A 25,850-nucleotide genomic window follows, 5' to 3' on the forward strand; every position below is an offset into this window, starting at 1 on the left:
CATCACCGCAGCCGCGTTCGAGGTGGAACGAAAAACGCGAATAAGGAACCAATTTCTGCCTTGTGAAAGAAGCGCTAACCGGACAGAAAATGTATTAGAAGTTCGATTTTCACCTTTTACCCACATTCTGGAAATTAAAATGGGCAGAACTTCAAATTAAGGGGCGTTTGGGGCGAAGTCGATGATTTCGTGGTTTCTGTTTTGTCGCGGACAACAGCGCATGGGGCTGTCTGAGCGTGAACATTTGCAACCCTGAGACGCCTTGTTTTAGCCTCTGGAGGGGAGACAGAGACACACACACACCGCGTACCGCCCCTCCGAGGTGACATCACGGAGACCTCCTTCGTTATACAGAAATTCCGGGGGAAAGGACGGACGGAGGAGGAGGAGGAGGAGTTGGTGGTAGTGGTAGTGCTGGGGGGGGGAGAGACGGAGGAAAAACAAAACCTCAATTTTAGCCCCCCCACCCACGTGCGAAACACGGCTCCGTGCAAGCGCGAGGCTGAGCATGACCGATGATTTATGTCCGGGCAGAGCAGGAGAGGTGAAGCCGCTAGCGAAAACACGGATGTGCTCCGAGGAGTGACCGGAGCCCGGCGCGGACGCAGTGGCAGACGATGTGGACGGGAGCCGCTGCACATGGTGAGTTCGAGACAGCCTCTCCTCCTCCTCTTCTATAATGGCTTTTATGGTCGAGCTTTGGGGGGGGGACGCGCGGTTGGGTTGGGTTGGGTTGGATCTGAAGAGAGTGGGTCCCGTAGTCTGTAACGCAGACCTGTGCGCAGGAGGGAGCACCTCCGGAGACGCAGAACTCGCTCGCTGTGCAACGACAGTGGACTGCCCACGTCTCTCAAGTACGGCAGACAGAGCTGGCCTGCGGATTTCATCGAGTAAACCTGAAACATTGAGGTCCGAAACGTTCCGCGTCTTAATCTGAGCAGATGCGGTGCAGCCGAGGCGGACCACGTCTGCCCCTCACAAACATGGCTTTTCTGTACCCAAACCTGCCTCTTTATTTATCACGGCCGCCATCTTGGATGTGGTCCGCAAAACGCTCCCTTTCGGTTCCCCTCTTTGCTAAATCGTCGTTTTGGATAGCGTGCAGGAATGTCTCCGTGAAAATACTGGGTGTGCCGTGTGCTCAATCCGGCAAGAACACCTTGTAAAACAACGCCGGTTTGTTACGGAGGCGCCGGCGAATCGCGTCATGTGATACGTCACGTGGGGCTGAAGCCGCGTCACGTTGTCCAGGCGATGAGGGGGGGTTGGTACTGAGGGTCGGTGCGTCACAACAAACAGGCCTTGGCTGAATGTTAAATCACATTTTATTAAAAAAAACGGAACTTTAAAAAGATTAAGTAGTCATCCGTTTTGTTGACCATTTGGAAATTTGCGTTACCCCTCTCCGCGTACGTGTGCCACCGGACAATGTCTAGGTCTGATTAAAAACAAGACAACACAGCAGTCCTCACTGCATGACAGGGTTCGTACGAGACACCTGCGCTATTAAAGGTGCAACAGATACTTGCTTTGCGTGTGAATGACACGTTCCAAAACAGAATCCAATCCACTTTGTATAAAACTCAGGGCGAAACCCATTGAATTATTCCAGAGTAATGTCAACATGCGTCCCATGCAGCGTTCGGCACCTTACACCGGTGAAGTTTGAGGAAAGAGGTTTTGGTTGACTGGCTACCAGTGCGGACTCAGAACCTCTATTAGCGCCGATCACGCCTCCGCAGTCTAAAGACATGTAAGCTAAAAGAGTATACTGAGAAAAATGTTGAAAACAAGAGTGAAAGGGTATATCAATGATAAAATAGAACGGTGCATAGTTATCACTGAGTTTAATCTTGTAAACATGGCTTTTGTTCTGTATGTTGAATTAAAATCAATATCTGGTGAGCACTGCTGCCCCGCAGCTCTGGGGCCCTGGGTACAATTCCTGGGGGTGCTGTCTGTGTGGAGTCTGCATGTTCTCTCTGTGTTCACGTGGGTCTCCTCCTGCTGCTCCGGTTTCATCCCACAGTCCAGTGACATGCTGGTGTGTTAATTGGCTTCTGGGTAAATTGGCCCTGGTATGAGTGTGTGTCCTGTGATGGACTGGCGTCCTGTCCAGGGTGTGTGAGAGTGTGTGTGAGTGTGTGTCCTGTGATGGACTGGCGTCCTGTCCAGGGTGTGTGTGTGTCCTGTGATGGACCGGCGTCCTGTCCAGGGTGTGTGTGATTGTGTGTCCTGTGATGGACCGGCGTCCTGTCCAGGGTGTGTGTGAGTGTGTGTCCTGTGATGGACCGGCGTCCTGTCCAGGGTGTGTGTGAGTGTGTGTGAGTGTGTGTCCTGTGATGGACCGGCGTCCTGAATTGTAGTCAATTCAAAGTACAAGCTGGGACTTTCCCATTAATAGAATCAAGCAGTTACACAAAAAACAAGCCCAGAGGAGGAAGATTTTCTTGAGGAGTGATACCACTCCACAGGAGTTGTATATTTGTGCAATAAGGCATTAAGCAAAGATGTTGCAGAACAAGGACAGCTTATTAACAACTCCAGCTATCCACTCCCCACTAGTCCTTGAACATTATTTTAAGGTGCGGCGCAATTTCAGCTCCACAAATCTCATCTGACAACTCCTGTCACTCCTCAGGCACGTTTTCTGCCCAACAACAGCTAAGAGCTCCAATATGCTCTTAACTCTTTCCTTCAAGTGTGAGACTTCCCTTCACCTGTCTCACTCACACTCCCCACCTCACCTCATCTACACCCCTGCTGCAGCTCCCTGGTTCATTCCTGGAAACAGAGAGGGGGGCTGGGCAGCCTGATGCTCTCAGCTAGACAGGGAGTCACACCAGAGACAGGAGTTTCTACTTACCTCACCCCTCTATCTCATTTGTTAGAACTGTTGTAACAAACAAATACGTCCTGGACCCCGAGATGAAGCTGAACAAGTGAAAGAAGTTTATAGGTGCAGAGCTTCAGTTTATATAGCAAACTGCAGCTGTTTCTGACGCAAACTGTTACCTTGGTGACGGGGGGGGGGGAGAGGTCACCTGTGTTCGGACATTCCCAAGACCTTGAACACTTTGAATGGCCGGTCTCATCTTCCCACGGTTAGGGAGTCTCCAGCTCGCACTTGGGAATCTCTTATCAGTGAACTCCCATCCCTGCCGTACCTCCAAAGTGCTGGAGCGTGTTTTGTACCAGAAGAAGTCTTTGCGCCGAAAGAAATCGGTTAACCCCCCTTTTCTCACATCTCATATCTTTCTTCAGAACCAAACTACTGAATTGTTAATACTTATAATTGTCTGGCATGGCCAGACCTTGCTGGGACCCGATCCTGTTCTTGATTTGAGTCTCCTGGTCTTGTGAGTCTGGCCGCCCAGCTCGTTACAGTAGTGGAGCTCTCTGCAGTCCTGGGAGAAGACGGGCAGATGGATCGCACTCGGGGGAAAAAGGGGGGCACAGGGAGAGAGATGGGATGTTCACGACTTCTTCTTTTGATGCTCTGGTACTTGTGATACTTCTTTGAGACACTTCAGGCATCTTTCTCAGGTAGTTTTCTTACGTTTGAACTTCTGGTGGAGTAAAGACCTGCGTGTCTTCTGTGCACGTTGACCACCATAGTGTCCAGTGTTTATGTGTGTGTGAACAACTGTCAAGCTGTATGTACTGTACAGCACTGGGCCGTAAGTGAGCAGCAGTGTTCCTGTTGTCCTACCTGTCGTTTATGCACCGGCTAATGTCGAAGAAAAGTCTTCACTCAGGTGAGGTGCGGTCAAGCAGAGTCCTTTATTCACACGCATGGGGAGGATATAATCATGCAGGTCTGAGAGCAGCCTCTCATACAGATCTGTGAGGAACCTCTCCACCGAGATGATAAATGCAAAGAGTTTTATACAGCAAATTCACACAGGAAAGCTCATTCTAAGTTTCCATATTAAGAGTTGTTTTTCTCTCTACAAACATTTCTTTGTAATTGACCACGTTCTTCTTAAGAAGCAGTTCTACTTTGCATATAGACAAAAGGAAGAATATAAATAAAAGGTGTGAAATGAGAGACATTCTGCGGTTTGTAATATTAATGTCAAAAGGTCAAATAATATGCTTGAATTATCCTTTTATACTGTTGCTAAGCAAAAGGCATATGAGCTAATAAAACTGGTCACTATTTTATAGACTTAATAAAAGAAGGCAAATGCTAAAATTCTTCCTCGCTAATGATTTGACACACGTTCACACTGGTCTTTCCCTGTGTGGGTGCTGTTCTGCGCTGTATTGAGGTGAAATCTGTGCGTCTGGGGAAACGCTGGTCGGTTCCGGAACCGGCTGGAGATTTCGCCTTCTTGAGCGCTTTCCGAGGAAACGAAGTCAGCGCGTTTCGCGAGGGCGAGCCGTGCCGCGTGATGTCTGCTGTCACTGCGCTGCGGTTTTCGACATACCGGGCAGGTCTGTCGCCTGTTCCAGAGTCCCAGTTCGAATCCCACGGCCGGCAGAGGAATCCTACTCCATGGGGCCCCTGAGCGAGGCCCTTCACCCCAGCTGCTCCAGGGGTGCTGTATAAATGGCTGACCCTGCGCTCTGACCCCCAGCTTCTCTCTCCCTGTCTGTGTGTCTCATGGAGAGCAAGCTGGGGTCTGGGAAAAGACACATTCCTAATTCAAGAGATTATATATCAGAGATAGATAATACTTTATTAATCCCGTAGGGAAATTGCTGATGGCCAATAAAGTGATGTTGTATAAAGTATAAAGTATATAAAGTATAAAGTATATGGCCAATAAAGTGATGTTATGTTATGCAGGCAGGCGCCACATGCGATCTGCCTGCGTCTTGAGAGCCGTAAAGAGCCCACCCCCCCCCCCCTCTGCCCACAGGAGCTGCGGAGGAGCCCGCCGTCGCCGAAGAGGAGCCCTCCGGGCCGGTTATCGTGAGGGTCTTCGATCAGGAGTGGTGTCGCTCCCTGTGGGGCCTGGAGGAGCCGGCCGGCGAGGCCGCGGCGGCGGCGGCCCTCGTGCCCGGGAGCGCCGAGGTGAAACCGTGCGCCGCGCCCGAGCGGGTCGTGGACCCCAGCGACATCAGCCCCAGCGCCCTGCACGCCGCCGTGAGGGACTCCCAGCTGAACATCGTCCAGGTGGAGGACGACGTCCCCGGGCTGGGCGCCTCCTGCCTCTACCTGGTCCCCTCCGCGCCGGGGGAGGGGGAGCAGGAGGAGGTGGGGGCCCCTCTCCGCGGTCGGGAGGCCGGGGCGGGGCCGGCCGAGGCCGAGGAGCCCGGGAAGAGAGAGCCCAAGGAAAACGGGCTCGTGCGGATTTACACGGGCGTGTGCGAGCAGCTCATGGCCCTGAACGAGGGGGACGGGAATCTGGACCCCGGCCGGCACGCTCAGCGGGAAGCCGGACGGAACCCGCGATGCCCGCCGGCCTGCGCCCCCGCTGAATCGCTGTCCTGTCGGAGCGCTCGGCCTGGACGCAGCGCGGCAGAGCTCGGGCCCGGCGCGGATCTCGCCGCGGGGGAGAGCATCGCGCCTGTCAAGCGTAAGTAGGGCTGCTGCCTCTCTCCACCAGGGCCAATCAGGCGCTGAGAGAGAGGCAGCAGACCAAATCTATTCTTCGAGTAGTCGGGCCCCCGAGTGCCCCCCCTACGCCTAGAGTAGACGTACGACCCCCCACCCGTGAAAAGTTTTTGTAAAACAAAAATTAACTCCCGTCCTGGTTTGAGACTTTCATCCAGATGTTTCTTGAGAGAAGCCAGGGAATTGACTTCAACAACATGGCTGGGCTGCTTGTTCCACACCCCTACCAACCTTTGTGTAAAGTAAGACCCCACCCCCCCTCCTGGTAGAAGGATACTCCAGCAAGAGTACCAGAGTATTTGGCTTCATCAGCATGGCGGTATATCTTGTTTCACACTCCTGCCACCCTTTGTGTAAAGGCTTACATGCTCTTCTCAGCTTTCTCAGTCAGACTAGGCTGTTGTGCATCTGGATGAAGGGGCTGCTCTGTATGTATCTCAGTATTGTCCCCACTTTATTCCCGGACTTCAGAAAGCCCAAACCCCCTGACTGGGGGGGGGGGATCGTCCCAAGGAGAGGCACTTAGATGTTTTAGTGAAGCTGTTATAACACACAAGTAAGTTCTGGACCCCGAGATGAAGCTGAGCAAGTGAGTTTTATTGCACGCGAGGAACAGTACATTCAGAATTGCTCGAAGTTTATAGGTGCAGAGCTCCAGTTTATATAGCAAACTGCAGCTGTTTCTGACGCAAACTGTTACCTTGGTGATGGGGGGGGGAGGTCATCTGTGTTCGGACATTCCCAAGACCTTGAACACTTTGAATGGCCGGTCTCATCTTCCCACGGTTAGGGAGTCTCCAGCTCGCACTTGGGAATCTCTTATCAGTGAACTCCCATCCCTGCCGTACCTCCAAAGTGCTGGAGCGTGTTTTGTCCCAGAAGAAGTCTTTGTGCCGAAAGAAATTGGTTAACCTCACATCTCATAGCTTTCTTCAAAGCCCCGACGTCCAGAAATAAAATACACTCGTGGCCGACGGCTGATGGATCCGGCTGTGCGTGATCACTCGCTCATTCCTGGGCGTGTCCAGGCTGGGGCGGAAGGTTTCATCCAGTCGGCGAAGCTGCGTCTCGCCCCTCCTAGGGGCTGGCTGTGGAAGGTCCCCTCCCCGCTGCCCCGGGGCTGCGAGTGAGAGAGCCGTCTCCCCTGTCTCTCTGCAGGAGCCCGGGAGGAGGCCCTCGCCCGCAGCGCGCAGGGGCCGGGCCCCGTCATCAAGAGGGTCTTCGACCAGGAGTGGTGCAGCTCCCTGTGGAGCTCCGCCCAGCCGGCCTGCGAGAGCAGCAGGGTCCCCCGACCGGACCGCCGGGACGCTGCCCACGCCGGGGCAGGGGTCTCCGAGCTGCGGGGGGCCGCGGTGAAGCAGGAGGTCGATGAGCGGAGGGGGTTTCCCACGGCGGCGCCGGGCTCCCACCTGAGCTTGGTCCAGGTTAAAGACGAGCGCCCTGACCTGGGCACTGCCCCTCTTTACTCTGCCCGTGCCCACCCTGCGCCAGGAGAGCGCCGGTCTCTCCGTGTGAAGGAGGATGTGTCCGGGCTGGCAGGGGGGCCCATCAAGAGGGAGGCGGTCGAGGAGGAGCTGGTGCAGGTGTGTATGAACGCGGAGGACAGCAGGCCGGATTCCAGGCCTCAAGCGGAAAGGACGCCCCAGTGCGCGAGGATGCCCGCCAGCGACCGCAGGACCCCCGGAGGCGCCCGTGTGGCCTTCGAGCGGGCGTCTGAGTCGGTGCCCGCCCAGATCAAGCCCTTCCTGCGCAGGGTGAGGTACACGGTGTACCACGGGCCCGGGGCAGAGACCGGGTGCAAGCAGGAGCTGGACAGGGAGGAGGGACAGGGGGAGCCCACCGTCGTCGTCGTGTGTAAGTGTCGCCGCCTCACTGCTTCCTTCAGCTTCCAGCTGGAGAGAGAGTTAGGAGCACCCAGGGCAGAGGTGAATGCAGAATACTTTCGGGTGGCAGGAGGGTAGAACAAGCTGCTCAGCCATGTTGTTGAAGCCGATACCCTGGCTTCTCTCCAGACACAGCTGGGTGAGACCCTCCAGTCAGGACAGGAGGCTCTTCTTTACACAAAGGGGGGGTTGGGGTGTGGGACAAGCTGCCTAGCTGTATTGTTGAAGCCGATACCCTGGCTGCTCTCCAGACACAGCTGGGTGAACTCCTCCAGTCAGGACAGGAGACCCTTCTTTACACAAAGGGGGGGTTGGGGTGTGGGACAAGCTGCCTAGCTGTATTGTTGAAGCCGATACCCTGGCTGCTCTCCAGACACAGCTGGGTGAGCTCCTCCAGTCAGCACAGGAGGCTCTTCTTTACACAGAGGGTGGTGGGAGTGTGGAACAAGCTGTTGTTGACACCTGTACTCTGGTTTCTCTCCAGAAACTGCGGGATGAGATGTCAAAAGGCGCAGAAAAATAACTATTTTGTTTACGTGCATCAGTGCTTCTCAAACTGCAGGCCTTGGAAATGCTTTTGTGGTTGCCCAGCTGTTGTCTAAGCTATAGATTAAGGAAACGGCCTTGAGATAATGACTGGAATGTGTTGGCTCAAGGTCTCAGGCTCTGTGGAAGTGAGGCATGAGTTGACTTTGTAAAAGCTGCAGTACTGGGAGTCCGTTCATAACGAGGTCGTTAAGAGAAGGCCTGTTCCACTCTGAAACAAACCTGCCTGCGTCTTGCTGTGCAGTATCACAGAGCCAGAAAGCCCCAGCAGGTTTTGTCCAGTCTGTCCTGCAGGGCAGTCTCAATGCCATGCTGCTGTTTGTACAGAGCTCGGTAAAAGCAGAATCTGCAGGAAGCCGTCTCCTGCTCAGCTACTGAAGAATTTCCCACAGGAATAGCTCTCAGGCTCTGGATTGATCCTTTTAATCAGCTCAGGTGAGGCAGGTAGCCTTGTTGTGACAGAAGAGTTCTTGCTCCGGGATGAGAGTGAAAACAGATAGGCTTTATTATGTGCCTACAAGGACCGCCTCCAACGGTAGGGGTGTTCAGAGAATACAAAGCACGCAGCTACCTTTAGACAGCCCAGTAACGTCAAGATTTCCATGGCTACAAGGAATTTGTCAGGGTGTATGGTTAAGATCGTGTTCAGAACAATTGGCCATTAAGAGAAGTTGTGGTTATCTGTCTGCCCAGAATTCCAGAGGTCATGATGCTTGCCCTCCCTTACAGCCTTGAAATACGCTGAAGTTTCAAAGATAATCACAATTCCCGAACACAGACCTGAGCCATGTAGATATACCCCAATCATCAGGATTATAGCTGTGGCACTTTTGGCCCTCGTCATAAATATGTTGGCCTCAATCAGTGATATGTTCAGAAGTGTCAGGAGCATAGGTGCAGCTTTCAGCACCTATTACAGCACCATGTGCAGCCAGCAAGTAATCAAGAGCCACCCAGTTTTGCATAGCAACCGTTCGGAGAGCTACCATTTCATCGTTTATAGCTTTTGTCCCCTCAGAGGTTTCCTCAGCTAATTTTTCTCAACAAGCAGCCATGTTAATACATCCCCGAGCAAGCGTAGCTATCCCATACATGGGGAAAGAGATGGCACGGGATCGCTCGGTCTCCGTAATCTCCCGTTTAATTAGCAGCACCTATACCCATAGAACAGAACAACACATTCTCACTTTTTCGGCCAGGTCACAGTATTATTACACTGAACTGTATCTTAGAATACTGCTTCTTCCCTTTCGGACAAAACATTTATCACCTTAACAGCGGATTATCAGCCTAATAGAGGGTGGCCTTGAACTGTGATTGTAGTTCTGGTTTTCTGGAGTCTTTCTGGAGAAGTGTTGTGTGAGACCCCAGGACAAGTAAGGCACTAGCAGCCAAACAAGCTTGCATAGGCCAAAGGGCCTCTCCTTCCTCACCTTTGTGTGTTTGTTAATTGTGTTTGTTTTGGGCTTTTTTTTTTATTTTCCACAGTGCAAACAGGCGCCCAGGCACCTTGCAGAACGGGGTCCGGCAGCTGGCCTGTCCGTCAGATGAGAACCCCCAGAATGAGACCGTTGGCGCCCCTGAACACACCCCAGGTCATTTTTTCTGCTTTTTCAGCCTTTCTGCTGGTTATAGTCTAGTGCAGCGGTTCTCAAACTTTTTGGACCAAGTGCCACCCCTGATCAAACCAAGTGCCACCTCCAGGTCATCTTCTCATAGGAACCCCAGAAAATCTCAATGACCAAACATGACTCACACACGCCTATAATACCAAATTTTACTGAGCACTTAGTTCATTTGGATCGGAATGGCCTGTAGCTTTTTTCTGACACTTTCTAACACTAGCAGTGCTGTCTGTGTCAGGCTCAGTGTCCGAGCTAGTGTTGGCGGTCGGCGGGATTAACATACACACATTTCCTACCCTCAAACACAGTGCCAAAGCGAAAGTGTAAATTCACAGCGGAACTAAAAAACTCAGTTTCCGTGTTTTCGAAGTGGCAGAGCAGACTGGGAAGCTGAGTGTTTGATGTGCAAGCCTGCTACGTTTGTCTCCGTGGCAGATAAAGGAGTAGTTGACTTGCAAGCTCTTGTTGACTCGGACAAACACAAAAAGGCCATTCGGGGAGAGGAGTTCGTCAACCAAATGAACAGATTCTTTTGTCAAATCTGGCAGCAAAAGAGTGGATGCTGTTATTGCAGCAGAGCGGGCTTATGCATTTCACACAGTTAAATCTCATCACAGTTACTTTACCAATGAACATGAAACGTGGGGTATTTTGAAAACCCTCTCCATCCCCATCCCCTTTCCCAGACAAGGCAACAGGACAGTTCCTCAGGGTGTCCTCTTGTCTTGATGTGGCCGATGTATAATCCTGCTGGTGCTCAGCGGGTGTGCGTGATCTGTCTGAGCCGGCGTCTGTACTCTTGGCGTCTGTTCCTTTCAGCCAGGACATAGTACTTGATTTTTGCGAGGTGTTCAATTTCAAGCTGCGTCTCTGGAAGCTCGAGAGGAGTCTGCACACTCGAGTATTAGCGCGCGCTGTATCGACGTAGCACAGTACGTGCGCTGCGTATTTGACACACAAACGCATTTTTGCCCCCGTCTCAAGCTTTCTGAAACCGATTAAGTCAATTCCTGATGAAAACTTGAAATCATTTCAGCCAATTTTTAATTTAAAAAAAAAATTTTTTCAGTGCACACAACAAATTTCCAGAGTCGTCTGGCGTACCACCTGGGGGGTGCTCCGTGTACCACAGTTTGAGAACCACTGGTCCAGTGCTCACAACCCAGTTCTCTCACCCCCTCCCTGTGGCAGACATTCCAGTTCCGTCACAGGATGAACCGAGGGGCTGTGGTCCGTCTGTCCCGGGACCCTGCAGCTCCTGAGGGGGCCTCTGGCCCCGGGACCCTGCAGCTCCTGAGGGGCCTCTGGCCCCGGGACCCTGCAGCTCCTGAGGGGGCCTCTGGCCCCGGGACCCTGCAGCTCCTGAGGGGCCTCTGGCCCCGGGACCCTGCAGCTCCTGAGGGGGCCTCTGGCCCCGGGACCCTGCAGCTCCTGAGGGGGCCTCTGGCCCCGGGACCCTGCAGCTCCTGAGGGGGCCTCTGGCCCCGGGACCCTGCAGCTCCTGAGGGGCCTCTGGCCCCGGGACCCTGCAGCTCCTGAGGGGGCCTCTGGCCCCGGGACCCTGCAGCTCCTGAGGGGCCTCTGGCCCCGGGACCCTGCAGCTCCTGAGGGGGCCTCTGGCCCCGGGACCCTGCAGCTCCTGAGGGGGCCTCTGGCCCCGGGACCCTGCAGCTCCTGAGGGGGCCTCTGGCCCCGGGACCCTGCAGCTCCTGAGGGGGCCTCTGGCCCCGGGACCCTGCAGCTCCTGAGGGGGCCTCTGGCCCCGGGACCCTGCAGCTCCTGAGGGGCCTCTGGCCCCGGGACCCTGCAGCTCCTGAGGGGGCCTCTGGCCCCGGGACCCTGCAGCTCCTGAGGGGGCCTCTGGCCCCGGGACCCTGCAGCTCCTGAGGGGGCCTCTGGCCCCGGGACCCTGCAGCTCCTGAGGGGGCCTCTGGCCCCGGGACCCTGCAGCTCCTGAGGGGGCCTCTGGCCCCGGGACCCTGCAGCTCCTGAGGGGGCCTCTGGCCCCGGGACCCTGCAGCTCCTGAGGGGGCCTCTGGCCCCGGGACCCTGCAGCTCCTGAGGGGGCCTCTGGCCCCGGGACCCTGCAGCTCCTGAGGGGGCCTCTGGTCCCGGGACCCTGCAGCTCCTGAGGGGCCTCTGGCCCCGGGACCCTGCAGCTCCTGAGGGGGCCTCTGGTCCCGGGACGGGCCGTCGGAGACCCCCTGAGACTGCGCCAGGCGATACCTCGGTGATCTCGAACCCTTTGTTCTGCACGCAGGGGGCCGCGGAGACCCGCCTCCCGACAGAGCGCGGCGCCGAGGCCGGATGCGGTGCGGCGCGAGCAGGTGAGAGCGCAGGGCGAGGGGGGGGCTGGCCGCATGGGGCTCCGGCGGGCCTCTGGCAGGGGTCCGGCTCGCCCTTCAGAGCCCAGAGTTGGAACACCCCCATCCTGCCTGCTCTCGTCAGACTGCGTGAGCGAGGGGCGGCCAAAACCGTCTGAGGGGTACTTCTGAGTGGAATGAAACAGGTGGGGGGGGGGGAGATTCCCAGCATTCCTTCATGGTGAGGCAGTCGGGATTTAGTGGGGAGGGACGCGTTTCCTGATTAGCAGGCTGGCTCACGAGAGAGAGAGATGGAGTGTAGGGTGTGTGTGGGGGACGGGTCGGTCCCGGAGAGACACTGGCCATAGGGAGCTTGTGGGGACGGGTCGGTCCCGGAGAGACACTGGCCATAGGGAGCTTGTGGGGACGGGTCGGTCCTGGAGAGACACGGGCCATAGGGAGCTTGTGGGGACGGGTCGGTCCTGGAGAGACACGGGCCATAGGGAGTGTGTTGGGGATGGGTCGGTCCCTTAGAGACACTGGCCATAGGGAGTGTGTGGGGACGGGTTGGTCCCGGAGAGACACTGGCCATAGGGAGTGTGTGGGGGACGGGTTGGTCCCGGAGAGACACTGGCCATAGGGAGTGTGTGGGGGACGGGTTGGTCCCGGAGAGACACTGGCCATAGGGAGTGTGTTGGGGATGGGTCGGTCCCTTAGAGACACTGGCCATAGGGAGTGTGTGGGGGACGGGTTGGTCCCGGAGAGACACTGGCCATAGGGAGTGTGTGGGGGACGGGTTGGTCCCGGAGAGACACTGGCCATAGGGAGTGTGTGGGGGACGGGTTGGTCCCGGAGAGACACTGGCCATAGGGAGTGTGTGGGGGACGGGTTGGTCCCGGAGAGACACTGGCCATAGGGAGTGTGTGGGGGACGGGTTGGTCCCGGAGAGACACTGGCCATAGGGAGTGTGTGGGGACGGGTTGGTCCTGGAGAGACACTGGCCATAGGGAGTGTGTGGGGGACGGGTTGGTCCCGGAGAGACACTGGCCATAGGGAGTGTGTGGGGACGGGTCGGTCCCGGAGAGACACTGGCCATAGGGAGTGTGTGGGGGACGGGTTGGTCCCGGAGAGACACTGGCCATAGGGAGTGTGTGGGGGATGGGTCGGTCCCGGAGAGACACAGGCCGTAATGAGAGCTGTGTTGGGGTCTTGGGGGGCAGGTCAGTCCGAGGGCAAGAGGTCCCATTCAGAGTCCTCCGAGGAAAGCAGCACCACAGGAGGGTACTGCCTCCGGAAGAAGCAGAGAGTCGATTACAGTGAGGAGCCAGAGCTCAGCGACTGCTCGGGTGAGTTTAACACCACTCAGCTTCCCACACCCCTACTCTTACTGACAGTGTCCTGGGATCTGGACTGACCAGCAGTCAGGACACCCCTACTCTTACTGACAGTGTCCTGGGGTCTGGACTGACCAGTCAGGACACCCCTACTCTTACTGACAGTGTCCTGGGATCTGGACTGACCAGCAGTCAGGACACCCCTACTCTTACTGACAGTGTCCTGGGATCTGGACTGACCAGTCAGGACACCCCTACTCTTACTGACAGTGTCCTGGGATCTTGACTGACCAGCAGTCAGGACACCCCTACTCTTACTGACAGTGTCCTGGGGTCTGGACTGACCAGTCAGGACACCCCTACTCTTACTGACAGTGTCCTGGGATCTGGACTGACCAGCAGTCAGGACACCCCTACTCTTACTGACAGTGTCCTGGGATCTGGACTGACCAGCAGTCAGGACACCCCTACTCTTACTGACAGTGTCCTGGGATCTGGACTGACCAGCAGTCAGGACACCCCTACTCTTACTGATAGTGTCCTGGGATCTGGACTGACCAGCAGTCAGGACACCCCTACTCTTACTGACAGTGTCCTGGGGTCTGGACTGACCAGTCAGGACACCCCTACTCTTACTGACAGTGTCCTGGGATCTGGACTGACCAGCGGTCAGGACACCCCTACTCTTACTGACAGTGTCCTGGGATCTGGACTGACCAGCGGTCAGGACACCCCTACTCTTACTGACAGTGTCCTGGGATCTGTACTGACCAGCAGTCAGGACACCCCTACTCTTACTGACAGTGTCCTGGGGTCTGGACTGACCAGTCAGGACACCCCTACTCTTACTGACAGTGTCCTGGGGTCTGGACTGACAAGTCAGGACACCCCTACTCTTACTGACAGTGTCCTGGGATCTGGACTGACCAGCAGTCAGGACACCCCTACTCTTACTGACAGTGTCCTGGGATCTGGATTGACCAGCGGTCAGGACACCCCTACTCTTACTGACAGTGTCCTGGGATCTGGACTGACCAGCAGTCAGGACACCCCTACTCTTACTGACAGTGTCCTGGGATCTGGACTGACCAGCGGTCAGGACACCCCTACTCTTACTGACAGTGTCCTGGGATCTGCAGTGATCAGTAACCATGGTTAATATATAAATTGGCTAATAGGCCTTGATTTATTGTCTCATCCGGTCCCCAGTCGCATTACTGGGTGAGTGTGTGGGGGACTCATGCCATACTGGGCCACTGGTTTGGAAGTTCTGGTCCAGAAAGAAGAGTGCCCACTACTGGTCCGCTAGCACCACTGTCTACAGCGACCTGGTGTCCAGGCCCCCCATCCCGTCGCTGTCCTGCCTGGTGCAGTGACCCGAAGGGGGGATCCTGCAGAGTGGCGCTCCGGCTGAATCCCTGTGTGTTCCCACAGGTCTTCTGGACCAGGAAGGAAGAGCGAAGAGCTCGGCTGAACAGACAAGGCAAGCAGGTGAGGAAGGCAGGGCTGAACCGCAGGAAACCTCGCATCTGTCGGGCTGTCTTGAGGGGTGTGTGGGGGTCTGGGGTACGGGATGGCCCATCGTGAGGGGTGTGTGGGGGTCTGGGGTACGGGATGGGCCGTCATGAGGGGTGTGTGGGGGTCTGGGGTACGGGACGGGCTGTAATGAGTGTGTGTGGGGCTCTGGGGTACGGGATGGGCTGTAATGAGTGTGTGTGGGGGTCTGGGGTACAGGACGGCCCATCGTGAGGGGTGTGTGGGGCTCTGGGGTACGGGATGGGCTGTAATGAGTGTGTGTGGGGGTCTGGGGTACAGGACGGCCCATCGTGAGGGGTGTGTGGGGGTCTGGGGTACGGGACGGGCCATCATGAGGGGTGTGGGGGGGTCTGGGGTATGGGACGAGCCATCATGAGGGGTGTGTCGGGCTCTGGGGTATGGGACGAGCCATCATGAGGGGTGTGTCGGGCTCTGGGGTACGGGACAGGGCATTATGAGGGGTATGTGGGGGTCTGGGGTACAGGACGGCTGTCAGGACGGTTGTGGGGCTCTGGGGTAGGGGAGGGGCCATCATGAGGGGTGTGTCGGGCTCTGGGGTACGGGACGGGCTGTAATGAGTGTGTGTGGGGGTCTGGGGTACGGGACGGGCCGTCGTGAGAGGTGTGTGGGGGTCTGGGGTACGGGACAGGCCGTCGTGAGGGGTGTGTGGGGGTCTGGGGTACGGGACGGGCCGTCGTGAGGGGTGTGTGGGGGTCTGGGGTACAGGACGGGCTGTAATGAGTGTGTGTGGGGCTCTGGGGTACAGGACGGGCTGTAATGAGTGTGTGTGGGGCTCTGGGGTACAGGACGGGCCGTCGTGAGGGGTGTGTGAGGGTCTGGGGTACAGGACGGGCTGTAATGAGTGTGTGTGGGGGTCTGGGGTACAGGACGGGCCGTCGTGAGGGGTGTGTGGGGGTCTGGGGTACAGGACGGGCTGTAATGAGTGTGTGTGTGTATATTGGAGTTTTTGTGACAGTTCTGTCTGAGGACAAGAGGTTCCAGCAGCAGAGCACCACCAGCACCACCAGCACCACCAGCATCACCAGCACCACCACCAGCAGCAGCACCCCAAGAGAGAACAACCCGCAGAAGAAACGACGAGTCCACTTCAGCGAGCTGGCGGAGTCCGACGAATACTTCTGTGAGTGAGTCTTTGGCCAAGACGGGCAAATTCACACGCCACACAGCTCGGCCTCCTGTTCTGACGGGGCCTTTGAAGTCCTGGGAGCCCCGTCCCTCTGCCTCTAGGGGCCCTTCTCGAACCCGTTCCTACCGACGAGCCGGCTGGGTCTCCCCGCGCCCAGTGTCTGACGAGGTGTGGGGGCTCAGGGATCAAGTCAGCATAGGGGGGTCCCCAACCCTGGTCGCAGAGAGCCCGGGTTCCGACTCCCATCTCGAACCTGAATTTACTGCACCCTGGGCCCCCTAGGACAAGTAGAGCTCATCTGCACCCCAAAAACCATTTACTTGCCTACAGGCCTGTAGATCCCTGACTTTTGCTCCGGGTGTGGAAGAGTCTGCAGCAGTAGAATGGGGAGTCTTCAGGCTGCACTGATGTGCCTGGTGTTGTCTGACCCTGCGCCGTGTCCGCTGTCCCCGTCTGTTCCAGTCTGCCCGGAGTGCAAGTTCTTCTTCTTCGAGGAGTGCGAGCAGCACGGCCCGGCCCGATTCGTCAAAGACACCCGGGCCGAACTGGGCCTGGAGCGGAGGGCTCGGCTCACGCTGCCTCCGGGCCTGAGCCTGCGGGACTCCAGTATCCCCGGAGCGGGGCTGGGGGTCTTCAACGTGGACTCACTCGTCCCCAGAGGGGCGCACTACGGGCCCTACGAGGGGGAGCCCACCAGCAAGGAGGAGGCCATGCTCAGTGGGTACTCCTGGATGGTGAGTCACTGAGGCCCGAGCTCACAGCCCCGCTGAGACCTGTGCTGTCGGCTCGTACCCTGTACCTGCTATAAGTGCTCACACTGGTATTGACTCGTACAGTTGGGTTTATGAGTCCTCAGTGTGGATACTGAGACCAGGGCCTGTAGCGCTGTCAGCTCGTACCCTGTACCTGCTATAAGTGCTCACACTGGTATTGACTCCTACAGTTGGGTTTATGAGTCCTCAGTGTGGATACTGAGACCAGGGCCTGTAGTGCTGTCAGCTTGTACCCTGAACCTGCTATAAGTGCTCACACTGGTATTGACTCGTACAGTTGGGTTTATGAGTCCTCAGTGTGGATACTGAGACCAGGGCCTGTAGCGCTGTCAGCTCGTACCCTGTACCTGTTATAAGTGCTCACACTGGTATTGACTCCTACAGTTGGGTTTATGAGTCCTCAGTGTGGATGCCGAGGCCAGAACCCATCAAGCTTTTGTGTGGACACACTGATCTTAAAGCTGAAAGCATGGCTAGTATAACACAGCACAGTGACACTCTATGGGCTTCGCAGAACTGGTTGTGCCATTCCCCTATTAGGCATTTAGCCACTAGGAGCTGCAGAGTGGTGCTCTTGCAAAGTAAATTCACGTTCAACTCTTTACTCACTGACTGACTCTATAGCCCTACAGGCAGGAGGTCAGTGTGGAGCGGTTTGGACTCATCCTTCACCTTAGGGGTCCCCAGGGTCCCTAGGTTCTACGGGAGCCCTGGTCTAGTCATTGGGGGTGTCTCCAGACCTGGTTCTGGGGAGCCCCGGTCCAGTCAGCTCAGGCATCTGTCTCCTTACCTGCTCTGAGAGACCTGGTCCAGTCAGTACAGGGGTTCGCATCCCTGGTTCTGGAGAGCCAATAGTGAAGTCAGTACCGGTGTCTGCAGCCTTGCTCCTCTTCTAGTGATCTAGAGCATTTATTTGTAAAGTTTACCGTCACCTGTAACCTGCTGTTAAACAATCAGGCAAGTAATCTATTCTCATCAATTCAGTCAAGAAATGTCCAGTCTTTGAAGGCTGAAGGGTGTGTATATTTTCATTTGAAATGACATCAAACAAACCAGCTGTTTAATTGAACAATGCAATGGTTCCATATCTATAGAAATTGGGTGAGCTGTTAAATGGTAGTGTTTTGTTCATTCTTGTGTTTATAATCGCACCCTGCCACCCGCGCGCGGACCCTCAAGGAGAGTTTGATGAGTGTATAACTGGAAGTATTTGATACAACAGGAAGTCAGATATTTGCGTATTTTTGCGTATATTAATACTGCACTGCATTTCCACAGATCTACAAGGGAAAGAATCAAGTTGAGTACATCGATGCCAAGAGCGAGACCAGCTCAAACTGGATGAGGTGAGAACTGCCGACATGGGACTCCGGCGTGGAGTATCTGCTTGAGCCTCTTCCAAGTGGCTTCTGTTTTAGCTGAGATGGTAGCTCCTGACCAGCCAGTGAGGCGGCCTTTCCCCGCAACGTTTAATCCTGACTGTGATGGTCCAGTCCGCCCCACGCCTCCTGTGTCTCGTCGGGCCAGGGGGCCTGGGTTCTGTAGTGTTGAGGGGACCAGGAAACGTGGGACTCCACTGCCTGCCCCCCTTATAGAGCTGGACTGGGGCAACAGGGGTACAGGACCTCACTGTCGGTGGGACTCGAACCCACAGCCCTCCAGTTGACTCGCCCACTGTGCGAGTCTTGTGTTGTACTCGAGAGAGAAAATGGGGCACGTTACACGACGCGTGTTAAAGGGAGGTGCCGGCGATGCCTAACAGGGAACGAGAAAGCTGTAAATAAGACCAAGTGGCATCTCCGAGGGCGGACACGCAGCGACGTCCGCGACGGGTTCGACCCCGAAATGACCCCGCCCGCTGCCTTCTGCCCCTGGCTGTTCCGCTGTCTTCCAGCGCGCCCCTGCGGCGCGCGGCGCACCGGTCCCCAGCCCTCGGGCCCTAAACCGCCCCCTAGAGCCGAGAGCGCAGTTTGTCGTGCCACGCTGTCGTGGGCGAGGCGTTGCAAATTCCAAAACTGGCCCCGCTCACGGCTTCGGAACCACGGAAGCTGTTCGGTAAGACATTGTGTTTGTGTAGCAGTCATTCTGCCCCTTTTCTGTCCTTTAATTCCCTTTCCACAAGATGGCTGTTCTTAACTGCAAAACAAAAATGGTGGAAACCCTGTCCCTGTGCCTGATAACGACGACGATTTTGATCTCATTTTAAATCACTTTTTCCCCATTTCTATCCTCCTATCTCTTACTTTCTCCTTATGTATGTGTGCTTCTGTCTGGGCACAAGTCTGTCTCTTCAGTGTTTAACTGCTGTATTGTGAAGCTGGGGCACAGTAACATGAGAGGGGGGCTTTCAGCCAGTCAACTCTATTGGATAGTTACACGTAGATTCATCGAAGGGTCTCATCCCTGTTTCTTGAAGGAAGCTGGGGTATTGGCTTCAGCAACCTGATAGGGTAGTCCGATACTTCCATAGCCCTTTGTGTAGAAAAGTGGCTTCTATTCTCAGTTTTGGATGACTCTTCCACTTAATTTCCACTTGTTTCCTCTGATTTGTGTTTCAGTGAAGAAAGTAATTCAGATTGTCAATGGCCTGGGACACTTGCGTCAGGCCCCCTCGTTAGTCGTCTCTGTTCAGGATGAAAGAGACTCAGTTCCTCCAGTCTGTCAGTGTAGGACACTCCCTTCAGACTAAAGAGACTCAGTTCCTCCAGCCTGTCAGTGCGGGGCATTCCCTTCAGACTAAAGAGACTCATTTCCTCCAGCCTGTCAGTGTGGGAAACTCCCTTCAGACTAAAGAGACTCAGTTCCTCCAGCCTGTCAGTGTGAGGCATTCCCTTCAGAATAAAGAGACTCAGTTCCTTCTGTCTGTCTCTCGCCCTCTCAGGTTTGTCAACTGTGCCCGCAACGAGGCAGAGCAGAACCTGGTGGCCTTTCAGTACTGCGGCCAGATCCTGTTCCGCACCTGCAAGGCCATCTCACCGGGCTGTGAGCTGCTGGTGTGCTACGGGGAGGAGTACGCCAGACACCTGGGCATCACCTGGGACTACATCTGGGAGAGGAAGTGCAGGCCCACAGGTGATGACACATGCCTATCTCACGCTCTCTCACGCACACATCTCTTCCTCAAAGACTCTCTGCTTATTGTGCTCTTTCTCTCCAGGAGAGAGTCTTGAGGTGCTTCCTTGTCCGAAGTGCCCGGTCACCTTCATTGCCAAGTTTCACTTCTTCAAGCACATCAAAAGGATCCACCCCCAGGAGTACTCGCGGCTGATGACCTCTGGATCGCTCGCCACTCAGAGCCTAGAGCCGCCGAAGAGACAACAGAGCCCTGCGGTCCCGGAGGTGCCCAGTGCCCCTACAAAGGCTCAGAGCACCGAAGATACTCGGGACTCTCATAGCAGGAAATGCTTGGATTCAGAAAGTCAACTGAAAAGGCACCAGCAGGCTCCCATAAAGGCTGATGACTACTTGTGTAAGTTGTGGTGTCTCAGGGGGAATAGATAAATGTAATAAGTACGAAAGTACTCACACCACACACTCTTCTTTTATTTTCGTGAGGTTTCCTCCTTTTCTTTCGTTCGTCCGTCTTCCAAACCAGTTCCCAATCCGTTTTCTCTGTCCGTGTTCAGTCCATGTTCCAAAAGTTCGTAAAATCCAACAAATCCGCGCGGTGTCCAAATCACAAGCCGTATACCGTTATCCTTTATTTATTCCGTAAATCCGTTGTCCTTAAATCTTTGTCCACTCCAACGAAACTCCACTATCTTCTCCAAAACGCATTCACCTACTGGCTTCCGCCCGGTTCACTGTTTCCGGGGCATATACAGTATATTTTGTTTCCTGATGAGACCCACCTGCGTCTCGTTGTCTTTCAGACTGAGCCCTTTCCATCTGCGGGTCAGCTGGTTTCTCTTAGCGGCCATCTTGGTCAGGTCTAAGTCAAGTATAGTGAGCAGATCGTTCCTAAAATACCTGTCCTGGATGACCCTTCCTCTGGTCCTCTTACAAAGTAAATCTTCTGACCGAGACGTTGTGACTGGATAGGACCACGCCAGTGCACGCCACCACAAGTGGAACCCTGCTAACATGGCACCTTATTTGTTTGTGTTTTAAGTGGTCTGACTTTCATCTTCCCGAACCAATTTTTTTTTTCCTTTACCTGGCGGCTTTCTCTCAAAGCCAGCTCTCAGTACCTCTCATCTCCTTCCCCTTTTCGCTCTAACTTCAGCCTTGACCAAAACCACGGTAGGAAGCCCACTGCAGTCTGACAGTCCTTTAGGGAATCTGTATCCCACTTTTAACACCACGATGTGACAACGCCTGTACACCACCATTATCTCAGCCCTGCCAGCACATTATCTTAGTTTTTCCGCATTTTAAATGCGTCCGTCTTTCATTGTTCAGATCGGGTGCACATTCCAGGTTTTTTTTTCCATTAGTAGCCCTTCTCTGAAAGGCTTTCTTTCAAAGCCACCTTCTCTCTGCTCATCGAAATCTTTGTTTTGCTAGTTGACATCTTTTTTTTTTTTACTTTAACAACCTGACCTGGAAGGGATATGTTGCAAAGTGCGTGTTCACTTTTTTTTCTACTCGGTGACCAGTCTAACGCTGTGTTATTCGTCTGTCCCTGGAAGTCTGTGCAGAGTGCAAATCTTCCTTCATCAAGGAGTGCAAGCAGCACGGCCCGGCCACCTTCATCGGGGACACCTGGGCCGAAGTGGGCCTGGAGCGGAGGGCTCGGCTCACGCTGCCTCCGGGCCTGAGCCTGCGGGACTCCAGTATCCCCGGAGCGGGGCTGGGGGTCTTCAACGTGGACTCGCTCGTCCCCAGAGGGGCGCACTACGGGCCCTACGAGGGGGAGCCCACCAGCAAGGAGGAGGCCATGCTCAGTGGGTACTCCTGGATGGTGAGTCACTGAGGCCCGAGCTCACAGCCCCGCTGATACCTGTGCTGTCGGCTCGTACCCTGAACCTGCGATAAGTGCTCACACTGGTATTGACTCGTACAGTTGGGTTTATGAGTCCTCAGTGTGGATACTGAGACCAGGGCCTGTAGTGCTGTCAGCTCGTACCCTGAACCTGTTATAAGTGCTCACACTGGTATTGACTCCTACAGTTGGGTTTATGAGTCCTCAGTGTGGATACTGAGACCAGGGCCTGTAGTGCTGTCAGCTCGTACCCTGTACCTGCTATAAGTGCCCACACTGGTATTGACTCGTATACCCAACTCTGTAAGACCACAGCGAGGATAATTAGGATGATGTTACCCCCTGAAAAGAAAGAGTGAATGCAGAACTTTGTAAATTAACCAGTTAGCAGTTTTATTCAAATACATGACGGGCATATCTGCAGAAGCCTTGTGGGTAATTAATGGCAAAGGCAGGCTGCAGAAACAGGTGCTAGTCAAACAAATTCAGAAATGCACACTGTGCCAAAGTGACTCGCTCAGCGGGTTTTTATACTGATGAAAGGCATCTGGCCGCACCCGTTTAGTTTCTGCACTAGCTGTCCTTTCGACACGCTGGCCGCACAAAGGTAGGTGGAAACTACAGGGAAGTGTATTTAGAAGAAACCGTAAGAGGCACCTTCTTTACACCGAGGAAGGTGGGGGTGTGGAACCGCCTGTCCAGCCATGTTGGTGCAGCCGATAGATACCCTGACTTCTATCAAGAAACATCTGAGGGAGATCATCCAAGCAATTGGCAACAACTGAGAACCCAACGGGCTCGTGAGGCAGACCAGCCCCGTCTTGTTTGACCTGTCCCCTGCTCTCCCGAAAGCTGCTGCTTGGGGCGTGCCTGTTGACACTGTGCTGTTTCCCCAGATCTACAAGGGAATGAAAAATATCGAGTACATCGATGCCAAGAGCGAGACCAGCTCAAACTGGATGAGGTGAGAACTGTCTGCAGCTGCTGTACGGAAGAGGAGCCCACTAGTCACAGTCTCTCTGACCCAGCTTTAGCAGTCATGCTCTTCCCGAGAGGGAGGGGCCCCTGCAGTGGAATACTGTCCCCCTGCCCCTGTGTGCAGACGCTGCCGTCAGCCCGCATAATAATAATAATAATTAATAATAATTAATAATTGATTACACTTATATAGCGCTTTTCTGTACACTCCACTCAAAGCGCTTTACAGGTAATGGGGATCCCCTCCACCACCACCAGTGTGCAGCCCCACCTGGATGATGCGACGGCAGCCCCCACACAGCAGCTATCAGTGGGGAGGAGAGCAGAGTGATGTAGCCAATTCATAGATGGGGATTATTAGGAGGCCATGATTTTTGTACTTGAAAGGAATAGGTGAGGCTTATTTCAGGCTGAAAAGAAAAGAAGCCATTTGTACTTGCTAAGAATACGTTTTTGTACTAATAAACCAGAGAAGAGCTGTACACACAGTGACACGTTTGTCGATTTTCAGTGCGTACAGATGGCACCACTCTCTTCCTGTCTTGTTGTTTCTCCAATGTATGAATCAGTCTGAGTAAAAGTCTGTTTCTTTTGCACTTGTTTTGGGATTTTGCATACTTACATCAGTAAATTCTGTTCAGGACTTAGTTCCTTCAGTTTGTCAGTGTGGGACACTCCCTTCAGTCTAGAGAGACTCAGTTCCTCCAGCCTGTCAGTGTGGGACACTCCCTTCAGAATAAAGAGACTCAGTTCCTTCAGCCAATCAGTTTAGGACACTCCCTTCAGAATAAAGAGATTCAGTTCCTTCAGCCTGCCAGTGCAGGAAACTCCCTTCAGACTAAAGAGACTCAGTTCCTCCAGCCTGTCAGTGTGGGACACTCCCTTCAGGCTAAAGAGACTCGGTTCCTTCAGTCTGTCTCTCACCCTCTCAGGTTTGTCAACTGTGCCCGCAACGAGGCAGAGCAGAACCTGGTGGCCATTCAGTACCGTGGCCAGATCCTGTTCCGAACCTGCAAGGCCATCTCGCCGGGCTGTGAGCTGCTGGTGTGCTACGGGGAGGAGTACGCCAGACACCTGGGCATCACCTGGGACTACATCTGGGAGAGGAAGTGTAGGCCCACAGGTGATGACACATGCCTCTCTCACGCACACATCTCTTCCTCAAAGACTCTCTGCTTATTGTGCTCTTTCTCTCCAGGAGAGAGTCTTGAGGAGTTCCCTTGTCCGAAGTGCCCGGTCACCTTCATTGCCAAGTTTCACTTCTTCAAGCACATCAAAAGGATCCACCCCCAGGAGTACTCGCGGCTGATGACCTCTGGATCGCTCGCCACTCAGAGCCCGGAGCCGCCGAAGAGACAGCAGAGCCCTGCGGTCCTGGAGGCGCCCAGTTCCCCTGCGGAGGATCAGAGCACCGAAGATATTCCGGACCCCCTCCGCTGCTCCCACTGCGGGAAGCGGTTCGGCTCGGAGCGCCGCCTGAAGACGCACCAGGAGACCCACCGGGGAGAGGGACCGTCTCCGAGTCCCAGCGGCGAGGAGCGCGAGAGGACATACCGCTGCGCGCAGTGCGGCAAGAGCTTCGAGAAGCTGGGCGGCCTCAAGAGACACAAACATGCGCATACCGCAGAAAGGCCGTAGCGCCGGGCCCGCCGACCATCCGCGGCAGGGGCGGAGCGGGACAGCCGCGCTGCGGACCCCCGGCTTGGGGTCGGCAGAAACCGCCAGGAAATTCCCCCCGAGAGCGAGAGAGCGAGAGAGCGAGATGCAAAGCGCTGTAACTACTGACCCCAGTTAGACAAGGGCTAGTGTCTCGCCACCACCCTGAAAACGCTGAGCTCTGCGCCACACGTTCGCTTTGTTCTCAGGAATCAGTCCCTGTCTGAGCTCACTGTGTCACCCTCACCATTTCACATTGTTGTGTCACGTCAATACATATACCTTCCCAAGATCTCGGAGAGTGGGGCTTTGGAGCATGGAAGTATCTTCCAGTATTGCTGCGGGTGGTTGACCTGTATCATCGGTGTTGAGGAAAAGTCATCCGAGACGGTTACAAGTTCCTCCTGTAAGGGGTTTCTGTTTAAAATCGAAGTTCTGCGTGCAGATGGACTTTGATGGAAACTGCTTCTGAGAAGAAGTGTTGTTTTATACCGCCACTAGACGCACGACGTAGGTCGTCGTCACTTAAGACCAACGATTCTCCCCCAATTTCTGGTTGATTTCTACCGTTCCCCGACACTGTTGACGATTGGCCTTAGTTTGCCAGAATCCTTAGTTCCGAGGCTGCCTAGGACTTATTAACCAGGCTGAGGAGAAAAGGTCTTTGAAAAAGTCATTGTTTTTGCACAAGTAAAAGGTGTTTTTACCCCGCTGTGCAGCGGTGGTGCCGTTGGTAAACACTGCCCATGTTGAATATGGCGGAAGGTCTAAGTGTGTGGAGTCGCAGGAGAGAGGTGTGTCTGCTCACCCCAGCTGAATCCCTTGCACGTCTTTTTCAGTCCAGCCAGCCCTTTGACATTCCCCTGGACAGCTTGGTGGCTTGACTGTGAGCGCTACTGTCTCACAGCTCAAAGCAGCCGAGTCCCGGGTTTGAATCCTGCTCGGGCAGGCTGGTCTGCACATAGTTTGCATGTTCTCTCTCCGCGCTTGTGTGAGTTTTGGCGGTTTTCCTCCTGCCTCTCCTGTTTGGGCTGAGCGGCTCCTTTAAATGGTCCCAGTCCAGACAAGCCCCGCCCCCTGGCTACTCTCCACCGGACTGCACCACTGCAGATAGGGTGGGGGGGGGGACCGGGATGTACCATCGGCTGTGTTAATCCATGGTCTTTCTTATTGAGGTTCCCTGTTCTGACATTCTTGCTGGTTCTAAACAGTTCTCAGTTTCTACACAGTTCTCAATTTCAGTGCGGCGTCTGGTCAGTGCGAGGTGTGTGTGCCTGTACAGGAGCATGTGAGTGCGTGACGCTACCGTTGTGTGTAGCACTTCTGTTTTATTTTTCTTCGTTGGAATTGTTTATAGAGCCTGGGTTGTTGTCCTACACTTGGTATAATACTAAAACGCCCCTAGAGAAAAAGCGGCGCACTACTCCTACTGTCTCTGTCGGCATGCACCATGTGACCATAAAAGCCTGCGCAATGTATATAAACGTGTACATAAAACATTTTCAATAATCACGCTCTCCTTGTTTGCATTTGCTTACTGTGCGCGCGCGTTTTTTGGACGGCCACTGTCTTCTCTCCC

General features: G+C 54.7%; 1 protein-coding gene across 5 annotated transcripts; it reads left to right on the forward strand.

Moving 5' to 3' along the window:
- On the forward strand, positions 1 to 25,780 carry LOC107075379 (histone-lysine N-methyltransferase PRDM9-like). Of its 5 annotated transcripts, none has more exons than XM_069188022.1 (16): positions 1 to 642; positions 4,869 to 5,528; positions 6,725 to 7,420; positions 9,484 to 9,590; positions 11,881 to 11,947; positions 13,144 to 13,269; positions 14,692 to 14,748; positions 15,770 to 15,934; positions 16,403 to 16,674; positions 17,992 to 18,059; positions 19,595 to 19,785; positions 19,871 to 20,182; positions 21,345 to 21,616; positions 22,534 to 22,601; positions 23,548 to 23,738; positions 23,814 to 25,780. In XM_069188022.1, the coding sequence occupies exons 1-16, from the start codon at positions 618 to 620 to the stop codon at positions 24,251 to 24,253; spliced, it is 3,717 nt and encodes a 1,238-aa protein (XP_069044123.1). In that variant the 5' UTR covers positions 1 to 617; the 3' UTR covers positions 24,254 to 25,780. The 5 variants fall into 5 exon arrangements, with proteins under 5 accessions (XP_069044123.1, XP_069044124.1, XP_069044125.1 ...); XM_069188021.1 differs by having other exon boundaries at positions 2 to 642; positions 15,758 to 15,934; XM_069188023.1 differs by lacking the exon at positions 13,144 to 13,269 and having other exon boundaries at positions 15,758 to 15,934.
- Positions 25,781 to 25,850: the final 70 nt, after the last annotated feature.

The sequence above is a fragment of the Lepisosteus oculatus genome, chromosome 4 (genome assembly GCF_040954835.1).
Source record: "Lepisosteus oculatus isolate fLepOcu1 chromosome 4, fLepOcu1.hap2, whole genome shotgun sequence".
In the NCBI taxonomy this organism is placed as follows: Eukaryota; Metazoa; Chordata; class Actinopteri; order Semionotiformes; family Lepisosteidae; genus Lepisosteus; species Lepisosteus oculatus.

What these genes read in the sequence shown, in the direction of transcription:
- LOC107075379 (XM_069188021.1), top strand. Translation starts at nt 618, where the DNA reads ATGTGGACGGGAGCCGCTGCACATG. An exon ending in AAAGGCTGATGACTACTTGT is followed by an intron (nt 20,183 to 21,344) that starts GTAAGTTGTGGT and finishes TGTCCCTGGAAG; the next exon opens with TCTGTGCAGAGTGCAAATCT. An exon ending in TCAGTGGGTACTCCTGGATG is followed by an intron (nt 21,617 to 22,533) that starts GTGAGTCACTGA and finishes CTGTTTCCCCAG; the next exon opens with ATCTACAAGGGAATGAAAAA.